Source organism: Ursus maritimus, unplaced genomic scaffold (genome assembly GCF_017311325.1).
Source record: "Ursus maritimus isolate PB19 unplaced genomic scaffold, ASM1731132v1 scaffold_5, whole genome shotgun sequence".
Taxonomy (NCBI): domain Eukaryota; kingdom Metazoa; phylum Chordata; class Mammalia; order Carnivora; family Ursidae; genus Ursus; species Ursus maritimus.
The window spans coordinates 8,754,967-8,767,113 of record NW_024426663.1 but is presented as its reverse complement, the minus strand read 5'-3'; the positions used below and the strand labels follow the sequence as shown (position 1 = coordinate 8,767,113).

Below are 12,147 nucleotides of genomic sequence, written 5' to 3'. Positions count from 1 at the left end.
TAGCTCTACTCTTACAGGATAGTATTCAGCTCATGAAGCATGATTCCACAATAGGCACTTCAGGACCTAAGGTTAACAACTCACTGCCCCTTACCCTCAGAATACAATTGTGGGTTCGTATTTCAAGAGATTTTTATTTTCACTTTCTAGAAGCTATTTAAAAAGTTACCATTAGACTTTCTAATACTGCTGATAAGAGATTTTTAAAATAATTTACCTAAACATAAGTAATTTATCAAGACTTAAATATAGTTATTTTGAAAGGTTGAGCACACACGTATTTACCTTATTTGTGTGGTATCACTCAGGATTAAGCAAACTACCGTAATGAAAATAAAGTGACTTCCAAGTAAAGTGATATGAGAAAATGCTTACCATAAACCTTTTGTTCAGGAATCAAAGGATGAACAGTGGAAACGAGCTATGGATTACTTAAATGTTGTCAATGAGCTCAATTACATGACTCAGATTGTGATCATGCTTTATGAGGATCCTAACAAGGTAACAAGAGTTCTTGATTTGTGTGTATTATCCGAGGTAAATAAGTAGCCTGTAGTTTTTCATTTTGGAAATGTTCTGTGATATTTTTTAGGATCTTTCCTCAGAGGAACGCTTTCATGTTGAATTACATTTTAGTCCAGGAGCCAAAGGATGTGAAGAAGACAAAAATTTACCATCTGGCTATGGATATAGACCAGCTTCAAGAGAGGTAATAAAGATGAAACTCTCAGTGTTTGGTCACAGAATAAATATTAGATTTTCCTAATATTTCCGTAAGAATTTCCTGTTAATGTACTTCAATTCTTATCTCAACTACTAAGTAGCAAGACCGTATAAGTTTCTTTACGTATGATTTGGGCAGACAACATTTCTAAGCATACAGGAATTTTATATTTTATTTAGATTTTTTGTATTTTTAAGACCAGTATTGAGAATGGTTAACTATAGTTTTGGTTCTGGTTTTGGTTGTTGTATTACTTGAGGACTAGTGCATGGTAAACACTGTGCTAATAAGCACTTGGTACAAATTATTGTTATTTTAATCCTTATACTAACCTTACAAGGTTAAATATGTATTCAATTTAAAACTTTTTACTAAATTATGATCCATATTGATAAATTATAAGTGTATAGCTTAATGGTGTATTACAGAATGAGCACAGTTATGAAACAGCCAGCCAGGTTATAGGTAGAATAATATCATCATTCCAAAAGACCCAATTGTGCCCCTCCCTATCACAGCCTCCCTGTCTTCTCCTGAAAGATACCTATGATTATGAACTTTAGCACCATGTTTTAATTATGCCTATTTTTGTACTTTTTATAAATGAAATCGCAGAACACATGCTTTTGGGGGGGTGTGGGTGGGTTCGGCTTCTTTCTTTCATTATGTTTATGAAATTTATCCATTCTATTCTTCATTTTTGTTGTCATGTAGGATTACATGGCAACAGTAAATATAAATAAATACAGTGCAGTGTGTTCATCTCTTCCACTTTGATCATTTGTTTTCAGTTCAGGCTGTGAAGATGAGTGCTTTCATGAACATTTTTGTTCAAGTCTTTTGGTGAACATATGTACACATTTCTTTTGGATATACATCGAGGAGTAAAACTGCTGGGTCATGGGGTACATATGTTCAAGTTTAGAAAATACAGTCAAATAGTTTTCTAAAGATACTGCCGTATCCTTGTCAGCACTTGGTATGATCATTATTTTTAATATAGCTATTTTGAAGGATATATAGTGATATCTTGTCATGGTTTAAATTTACATTATCCTCATGACCAGTAAGGATTGGCAATTTTCATATGTTTATTGACCATTTGGATAGGCTTTTTTATGAAGTGCTGCTGGCTTAGACCAGCATGGTGTTGAATAGAAGTGTTGATACTAAACACTTCACTCACAGGGCACCTGGGTGGCTCAGTTAAGCATCCAATTTTGGCTCAGGTCATGAGCTCAGGGTTCTGAGAGTGAGCCCAAGTCCAGCTCCACGCTGGGCGTGGAGCCTGCTTAAGATTCTCTCACTGCCACCCCAAAAATAAAAACAAATGCTTCTTCATTCTCAAACTAAAGTAAAAAGTAATGTTCCAAAGAGAACATTTTGGGGGCGCCTGGGTGGCTCATTCGTTAAGCGTCTGCCTTCGGCTCAGGGTGTGATCCTGGCGTTCTGGGATCGAGCCCCACATCCAGCTCCCTGCTCCACTGGGAGCCTGCTTCTTCCTCTCCCACTCCCCCTGCTTCCGTTCCCTCTGTTGCTGCCTGTCTCGCTCTCTGTCAAATAAATTAATTAAATCTTTAAAAAAACCAAAACAACAAAAAAGAGAACTTTTTGGGATTTGGCTGAGATTACATAAATTTTGCAGATCAATTTTGAGGGAAATAAACTTAGAGTAGAAGATCTTCTAGTCCAAGGACTTGATATATCTCTGAATTTATTTAGCTATTTTTATAGACTAATACTAGACTGTTGTAAAAATTCGGTTAATATTGATTCATTTGAATCCGCAGACTTGTGTGTGTGCTTCAACCGACTTAACCAGTTGGTGGTTGAATTTATCATAAGATAAATTGCTTTATCTGAATTTTATATGTTGTATTCTTTGCCCACAGAATGAAGGCAGGAGATCTTTTAAAATTGATAATGATGATGAACCACATACTTCTAAAAAAGATGAGGTTGATCGCGCTGTGATACTGTTCAAACCTATGGTATCAGAGCCAATTCATATACACAGGAAGTCTCCACTTCCAAGATCTAGGAGGATGGCTACAAATGAAGTAAGTGTATGTGTCAGAGCGTGTTTTTCATAAAATAAACTAACTATATTTTAATGAAACAGAAAAGAAAATACAGCTTTAATTATGGAGCTTGGGAACCTAACAGATTTTTTTAATTGTCAACTTTGCCTCTTTTTCTAATAAGTATTTTAAAAATATAGAGGCTGTTACAAAAGAGATTAAGTTTTAAGAATAAGGAGCTTTATGTATAGTTTTGGTAACAAAGTTGAATAGACAGAGTAAAATAAGACCTTTCTAAGAACTCATCTATTTTTTTTGTCCTGTCCCGTTAGGTTATTCTAATAAAGAACTTTTTTAAAAGACTGATTTAATAGGCAGAGAATAATTTTCGCCTGACAGTAGAGAGGAACTGCCAGAAATGCTTCAACAACAACTGAGTCCAATGACACTGTAGATTAAGATGTGAAATTCTAAGTTGTTAGCCTGATTGCAAAAATCAGTATAAAATTTGAAAATTTGAGGAGATAGTTGAAAATTGTATCCTTTGTATTAAGATCTACAACTAAATAAGGCTAATTCTTATGTTCTCTAGTAGAATAACATTTAAATAACTACTAAAATAAGATTTAACAAGAAAGCTGAACAGTTGGAATATAGCTTGTTAAGTAAATCTTTAAAACCAGTATGCATTTTTATACTTCAAATACCTTTATTTTGGGTTATCTCTATTCTCTATAGGATGATTTCTCCCAGCACTGATTGAGATTAGTGCTTATAAATGTTTTCTAAATACTCGAGTAACAGTATAGAGCAAGATTTTAAGATAGAAACAACCATCAACTTTTACGTTAGAAAAATATTTTTGTTGATAAAGAAATATGCCAAGTCATAAGAGCTAAGTATAACATTTAACTAGCAGTCGTAAGAGCATAAACAACAACAAAACAGAATTATGCTCATTTCTGTTGCCCCAAATTATACAAACAAAAGTGCTTTATGATTCTCAAATTTCAGATAAATATGTGACCCAATTTGACAATGATGCATAGGAAAAAAATCCATCAATAAATAGATCGTGGTAATTTTATAATGGAAATTGTATGCTAGTTAGGGTTTCTATGATTGTGATATTATAAGTTAATTATAAAAGAGGATGACTAACAGCTGTAGAATTTGGGACTGTGTTCTATACAGCTTAATTTAAAAATGGGAAACCTGGGGTTATGTTCAGGTATCTTTAATTTCAGAAAATCGGGAAATGACATATTAATATAACTTAAACTACCATCTGTGTGAGGGCAGTGATTTTGAGGTTGTTGTACAAAGCAAACTGCAAATTAATCAGATTGTTCAAAATTTTGCCATTAAACCTTCTGCACTCCAAAAAGCTTATAACAGTGATACAGCCAAATGTGTTGTGAGTCTTCATTTTGCAACACATTTGTATTTGACAAAATCACTGCCCTTTGTTAATTCTTAAGAGACAGAACACATTTATAAACCTTTTTCTCATAAATACTTACATAGTTGCTTACAAGAGATTATTTCTATGCCATGCTAAACTTTTACTTCCATAAGGTAAATTATTCAAGTAAAACCTTGAAGACTTTTTCCAGCGTCCACCATCTCCATGGATATCAGAAGTTTGTACTTCCAAAAGACACACAGAGAAAAAGACTATTCTCTTCATTTTGTGCAAGTAGATTTTACTCTGTCCTCACTGTCTGAAACCTGAACATGCAAACATGTAAATGATAATGTTTGCTGCATGTTTTGCTTACTGAACTCTATAAATAATCTTTGGAGGGGGTAATCAAATAAATAGCTCGAAAGTGGAAACAAGTGCAATTTGAATCCATCTTACCTCTCTTTTTTTAAATGTCTGGCAGATAGGTTTTCTTTTCTGCATCATATACATTGAAACTTCTTTAATCCTTTGCACAATCCTTTAGTGCTTTGGGTTGGAAGGTTATCCAGTATAGCACAGAACGTCTTGAATATTTAAAATTAAGCAGAATACTTTTATATTTTAAAAATTACTAAGACAGAAAATTGTTAAATCTTTCCAGTTTTAAGAGAGAAGGGACAACTATTAAGCAGTATAAATATTTTGTATATTGAAAATAAGGTAATTCTTATAATTGTAATTCTTATTGTTATCACATACAATTAGATTTCTAAGTCATTCCTATGAATTTCTCAAATATTTGAAATATTTGGCTCCCAAATTACTGTTTAATAGTTTTTTAAAAATTGATAAACAAATGCGAACAAACTGTATTTTTTTTTCTTTCTGATCATTTGGCTCTGTTGTATCTAACTTTGCATGCTCTGCTTTTTTTTTTTTTTTTTTTTTTTTTTTTCCCCCTTTCTCACTTCCAGGAAGAGAGCCCCCTGAGTGTGTCTAGCCCAGAGGGTACTGGTACCTGGCTGCATTATACCAGTGGTGTGGGTACTGGGCGTCGAAGACGCAGATCAGGGGAACAAATCACTTCTTCCCCTGTCTCCCCCAAATCATTGGCTTTCACATCCAGTATTTTTGGCTCATGGCAACAGGTTTTTAAACTTTACTTCATTAAACATTTTCCTACCTGCATTCAGAGCAACAAACAGCTGTCTTTGAGGACATCTAATCCCTTATATTTAAATTCAGAGTAAATCCTTCTGTATTTTAATTTTCAGTTCATTTAAAAATGCTTGTGATACCTGACAATATTTGAGAGAAAGAAACCTCTTACATTGCATGCATTTAGGATTTTTACTGGGAGGCTTTCAAATATCCAGGATTTAAAAATTAATAAATTTTGCATTCCTGGAACTTTAGCGTGTTAATAAAAAATTTTAAAAAGGAAAGAAATCTTTTTTGACAGAGTTGTCCTTTAAAACATTCAGAAACAAAATTACATAATTCGATGCTAAGAAAATTTAATAATCTTTTCCCCCATAATTGAAAAGTTAGATTCCATTTGGAATTTGCTGAGAATATGAACATTTTTTAAAATATCAAAATGTATGTGGTCCTGTGTTAATTAGCAGGGTACACTAATATTAATTGTTTTCTCCCTCACGATTCCATCATTATCTGGAAGTATCTAAGGGATACATACAGAGTGGGGTTTTTTGAGTTGTAGAATATGTTAATGCTCTCTTTATATGAGGATGCAGTGTATAGGTGCCCATCAGTAATATGGGCCAAAATAAAAGGACTTCAGAAGGACTTTCTGTGATGACATTTGGAAATTTAAAAATACTAGGGGTTTTTTGGATTTTTTTGTTCCAAGAATGGAAGGTCTGCTGTTACACATGACTTTTCCAAGAATTTCAGCAATTTCCTTTTGGAAATATAATGCATTTGATTATAGGAAAAGGGATTATGGTATCCATTAAGGCTGTGAATATTTAAAGGTTACTCTGATAAAGCCCATGCATGGATCAGTAATTGTATGGTGACCTCAACAGTCTCTGTCTGTCTTTTCTTTTGTTTGTGATTGTTTTTCCCCCCCCTTCAAATACAGGAGCTGTTTAAGAGTGGGCATTTGGCTTCTTTTAAGAGTGAAATTCTATCAATCTATTAATTGTTTCCTTTCATCTGTCTTGTTTCATACATGATATTTCATTCTGAATGCCTGCTTCGCACCACTTCATTGCAAGGACTTCATATGAAATGGACTCCCTTCAGAAGGGGATCTTGCATGATCTTTCATGTTTTATGTATTTCTACTAATATTTATCATACAGCTTATTAACCTTTGTCTGTCTGGAACAGGCTGCAAATGAAGTATGGACTTTTGAATTGATTTTACTGTTTTACCTCATTTATTTTGCTTTCCTTGCACAGGTTGTATCTGAAAATGCTAATTACCTGCGAACACCAAGAAATCTTGTGGAACAGAAGCAGAACCCTACTGTAGGTATGTGGTCTAAAGGAAATTATATTCCAGACCTTCTTCAACTCACTCTTTTGCACACATGTAAAACTCTTCAGTGATGAAAGCATGACCAAATGCTATGCTTTAGTTTTTATTTAACATATACTAATTTAAAAATGTTACGTTGTACATCTCAAAGTATACAGTAAAGTTTCAATAAAATGAACAAGAAATAGCATTTGATTTGATTTATAACTGTTTTGACTGTCCGCAGTGTAAACTACTTAGTCCAATTGCCAATGCTAGTTTTTAATCTTGTATTCTATAAATTAAAATCCCAGAATGTTTTAATTTAGGATGAAACTTCATTTTTCCCAGTTGATAAAATTGTAAGTATGCTATTGCATACAAAAAAGAACCTTCTTTTCTGATAAAAAAAAATTTTTTTTGAGTGGGGAGTGTTTTAATTAAACCTTTCTCGGTGTATTAATTTTCCTTTTGACTATCTCCTAAGGAAAACCAAAGCAAAACTAATGCATAGGGGAAGTTGTTACTCATTATTGACCTATAGAACATAATTGGTTCTTTGCAAATAGTGTTACAAAGCAACATTGAAAAAGACCTTCTAAACTTATTAGTTTTAAGCTCATTGTTGATAAACTATATGAGATAATAGCGTAGTATTTTCTCTATAAATAGTTGTCTAAATAGGTTTAATAAAAGCATAAATAAGGTTCAACTATTTATGTACTTTAATCTACATACTAAGTATATGAATGTTGACGCCTATTTACTCGAGGATCTTCTTTAGTTAATTACATATAACTTACGTTGATAGCTTTTAATATTCCCACATTATCTTCCTTTATGTGTCATAATGTATTTGATAGAAAATCATTTAAACTTTACCAAGTGGTAAAAGTTTTCCTTGGGTATAAAGACTTTTGCTACAAATTAAGCATCAGTTTATACTGGCTGTATTTTACTTGCTAATAATGTGTTTTGTGGGGTTTTATTAATTAAGATCTAAAGTCATTTAAGTATTAGAAATTTAAGGTGATTTAGGCCTGGATAACCTACAAGGAATTGTTCTCACATGGTCTTCTCACAGATTAGTAGGCTTTAATTTGCTTTATTTCATAACATACATTGATGATTCTTAACTCAGTGGTATCAGAAAAGAGTCTTCATTTATAGACATACATTAAAAAACATTGATCCATTATGACTAGATTTGTGCTAAGGAGGGGTTTTTTATATGACCTGTTCATGCAAACTGACAGAATCCCTTATCAACCTAAATTAATTCCTATGGTAGTATTTTTAATACTTTTAATATGTATATGTCTAATTATGGTGTAGGCATATTATTTTCCTCAAAGGCAATATTTTTATCCAGTGTTAAACACCCTCATTTGTACATATGATAAATGGTGGTGGTGATTATATTAGAGTTGACATACAAGCGAATTGTGAGTCTATTCAAGGCACTGCCAGATAAGTGTGGTAAGCCGTGTTGTTGCATGCTGCATGAATTCCCAATGTGAATGGAAGAACACCCGTTGTGTATGTATTTTCTCTAACTCCCATCAGGGTCTCACTGTGCGGGCCTGTTTAGCACCTCGGTGCTCGGGGGTTCTTCAAGCGCACCTAACCTACAGGATTATGCTCGTACTCATCGTAAAAAGCTGACTTCTTCTGGCTGCATAGATGGTATGTGCACACATGCACACACGGATTCGTATCTACACCCATGCACACACCCATGAGCATACAGTACTTCTCAAAGGCAAGCCTAAGTCCGCTGACTGATTCGAATGGAATCCTAGCACCCTTTGATGACACCTAGCGCCTAAATGACAGTCACTGCTCTCTTATCCATAGCTTGGATCCATGTTTCATCTAAGACTTGATTGTAGTTAGACACACAGTACCTATTCAGTAAATAGTTGGTCGAAATGTGAAATTTACAACTGCATCATATGTATTGGTCTTTTAGACATCAGTAAGCCATATTATAAAGAATAAGTCTTTCTTTGATCTTTTAAACTTTTGTTCATTGTTATCCCTCATTTTACTTACTGATAGTGATCTAAATGAAATAAAGGGAACGGAATGTTTATAAGTAGAAGTAAATATTTTGGCAGTATTTTTATAAAAATAAACATAGGATGAGAATATTTTAGAATCCCTAGTTGGAGAGCCTCTCACTCTTGTTAAAATACCTTAAGTATTAATATATTCAGATTGTCTTTTGAGGCTCATGGAAGCTTGTGCCTTCTGTTAATAGGAGTGCTTATTAGCCCTTTCAGGATTAGCTTTATTTAAAACTTTTTCTCATATATCCACAAATTTACTTAAGTCAGTAAAACATGGATTTACCAGAATTGCTGGCTCATCCTGCTTTTCTTTCTTTTGTATATTTCATTAAACACTTTGCCTCTATCATCAGGCCATTTTACTTTTAACCAGTACCCTCTCTCATTCCCTTCTGCATGTCACCTAATTCTAACCTTCTTATATATTTGTTTTTTCCCTCTTTTTTTAAGTGTTCTTCTTTTGGTAGCTGTTACGAATTTCAGGTACCTGTTTTTCTCTTTCTCAGACGCCACACGCGGTTCTGCTGTTAAAAGGTTTTCTATCTCATTTGCTCGACACCCAACCAATGGTACGTTTTGCTTTTATTTTAAAAGATACTCCCCTGCTTCATCCTTTTTTTATTTTTCTTTTATTTCAAACTGTGGGGTATACAGTATCATTCATTTCTCCATTCTTAATTTCAGTTGGCATATAATTCCAACTTAATCGCCTGAAACATTGATACTGTCTAGCTCCCTTTTTCAGCTGTAATTTACACAATCATTTAACATCACTCATCAAACTTTTTAATGACCACAATGATGATGAGTTTTAATACTCAATTAGCACCTAAAAATCCCTTCTAATTTCTGAAGTGATCAGTCTACACAAATTTTAAAAATATGACAATTAGTATTCTTTGTTTTCTTTTTAATTCTTCATCATTTTAATGTTTTTTTCTTCCTAATTTGTTTTCTGATCACATGGTTGTTTTATTGAGTTACTTAATAAAAATACAGAGCCACAGTTGTCAAATAGCCAAAAGAGATGTATCTTTGAAAAGTTCTTGGGAACTAGGAGATGCAGATTTCACTGTGTAACATCATTTATCTGTGGCTCTTTGTCTAAAGCAAAACTCAGTTTTGGTCTGGAGCACTCTGAAAACTTCATCTAGCATTCACTTTGTTCTCATGTGGCAATATGGTTTCCTATTGTCAAGCAACTGATTTTTTTTTTTGGTGCCACTGCTTTTTGTTAAAATTTGGAGCACTCACAACAGGAAGAAGACTAAGCTAAAAATCTGGAAAGCTAGTTCAATTAAATTCAGTTTCTGAGGCTGAACAGTGAGGTGTTTCATGGCCATTGTTTATAAACTTGAGTCGTTGCACTATTACAGCTTTCTTACACAGAACTTGTTCTTCTGGGACAAAAGGAGTATTTACTGATCATTTTTAAATAATTGAGGATCAAAGAATTTAAAAGAAAACATACTGGCTTTTGCTTTTATTTGGAATGAAGGTACTTTTATCCCCTGGAATTTTTTTTTTCTTTTTAACAGCAAATAAATCTTTCAAAAACTCGAGTCAAGTCTTTCAAAAATGTACGTGAAACTAGAGGATTAAACACAGCTTATAGTCATTTTCCCCTTTCTGGATCCTTTAACAGCACACTTAAGTAACAGTACACTAAATACTTCCTGGAGGTGGAGTAAGAAGATCTCATCCTCAAGAGAAAACTTAGCCTTAAAGCCTAATGTGCTTTCCCTCCTTTGTAGCTCTTTAAATGCTACTTTCTGAAGAAAAAGACCCTTATTTGATACAGCTGCAGCTTCTAAAGAACCCACATACTTAAGAACCTCTTAGAAGAAAAACCAAAGTCACAAGAAAAACAGAAGCCACAAAATTCTAAGAAGAGACATTGCAGGTTTAAGACTGACTATAGTTTTTGTGCGGAATACTTATGTATTTATAGCCAGTATTGCAAGTTTTTTATAGGACAAATCTGTGTTTACTGAAGCTTTAAAAAAAAAAAAGTTTGTTAAATTTAACAGAAAATAGAGTGACTTTATATGCCTTTGGCTAAGACTTTTTTTTAAAATGTGGGTTTTCCACACGTGTGACTTAATGCATGTAAAATGCATTCCTTTCAGCTCTAGAAATGTGTCTTTTGGGTTTTCAAGGTTTTTTTTTTTCTTTTTTATACTGTGTTGTCTTATCTGTCCTTTGAATTGTCATTTGACTCTTTCACTTTTTATTTCCCCTAACTTTTATGTTATTTCCATCTTAATACATACCATGGACTTACCCCTCCCTTCATCTTTAGTTCAAGGAACATGGTGAAACAAGTATCTTCTGACAGTGCTTTACCTTATTTTCTGGGCCTCTGTGCAGAACACCTACACCTCTATAGGTGCTGGTCCGTTTCCTCTGTGGAATGTCTAGGCTCCAGTGGTATGTTCTTATAGCTTCTAAACATGACAGCAGGGTGGCTTTTTAAATTGCTGCGCTAACCCTTTCATTGTGCATTAAATACAAAGTTCACTGAAGATAAGTGGGGAAATATGTCACCAGAGGAACTTGTTATATTGTTGTTTGCCTGTTAGGAAATCTAACAGGCAAATGCAAGAAAATAGTTGTTACAAAACACTTAGAAAACATTCTGACAAAAGGATTAAAAAAAAAAAAAACCCACATTGTTAAGTTTACTGCAATGCAAAGAAAGGGTTTGCGTGTATTTGCATGAATCTTGTACTTTAAAAAAATGTAATACTTGTGCAAGCCTAATTTTTTTAGTGCTTAATTTAGGTGCTTTAGCTGCTGTTATGGTACAGTTTCTGTTTTGTTTTGTTTTTGAGTATATGTAATGTTCCGTCATGCTTTGGTTTGCACCTGAAAATCAAACATACCAGTTTTATAAATCTTTTGTTATTTTCATAGGAAGATTAGATTCTCTTTCAACCATAGTTTCCCTACTTCAGCCAAGACTTAGGCAGTTCTCGGGTCACTCTTTTCTCCCCAAATTAAGAAAATATCAGCCAATGTTAAAATGAGCACATACCTATTGAATCAGAGAGTTTTGCAGTCTATTCAAGTTTAATTAATTTTTAGTTTTTATTTAATAATATTAGCCTTTATATAAAATCTTAATTTAAGTATTAAAAGTATTTCCCTTGAAGGAAAATTAGTTTGAATTTCGGGAAGAATAGATGCAGAAGGACTTGTCATTTCAGTTGTGTATGAAAGCAATTTTAAAAGCCATTCAGTTGAATAAAGTTTAAATGAACAGGCAATTTTTTTAAAAAGCAAATAACCTATATCCTATTTGTTTAAAGAAATAATGTAAATTTAAACATTTTTGTTTCACTGATGGTATTAATATATATGTGCATGATTTGTTTCATGAAATTTTTGTATTTCTGTGCCATTGTTGAATGCAAACATGTCTGTATTTTGTA

General features: G+C 33.3%; 1 protein-coding gene across 17 annotated transcripts in view; it reads left to right on the top strand.

Moving 5' to 3' along the window:
- PPIP5K2 (diphosphoinositol pentakisphosphate kinase 2) overlaps positions 1-12,147 on the top strand; it is a 69,265-nt gene that overhangs the window by 44,618 nt on the left and 12,500 nt on the right. For 2 of the 17 annotated variants that reach the window (XM_040622006.1, XM_008683856.2), the window contains exons 22-29: positions 394-501; positions 593-709; positions 2,617-2,784; positions 4,324-4,440; positions 5,128-5,301; positions 6,584-6,656; positions 8,208-8,327; positions 9,220-9,282. In XM_040622006.1, the coding sequence (XP_040477940.1) occupies positions 394-501; positions 593-709; positions 2,617-2,784; positions 4,324-4,440; positions 5,128-5,301; positions 6,584-6,656; positions 8,208-8,327; positions 9,220-9,282 (940 nt within the window). Of the gene's footprint in view, positions 1-393; positions 502-592; positions 710-2,616; positions 2,791-4,323; positions 4,441-5,127; positions 5,302-6,583; positions 6,657-8,207; positions 8,328-9,219; positions 9,283-12,147 lie in introns of all 17 variants that reach the window. The other 15 variants (XM_040622007.1, XM_008683859.2, XM_040622010.1 and 12 more) reach the window with 12 other exon arrangements.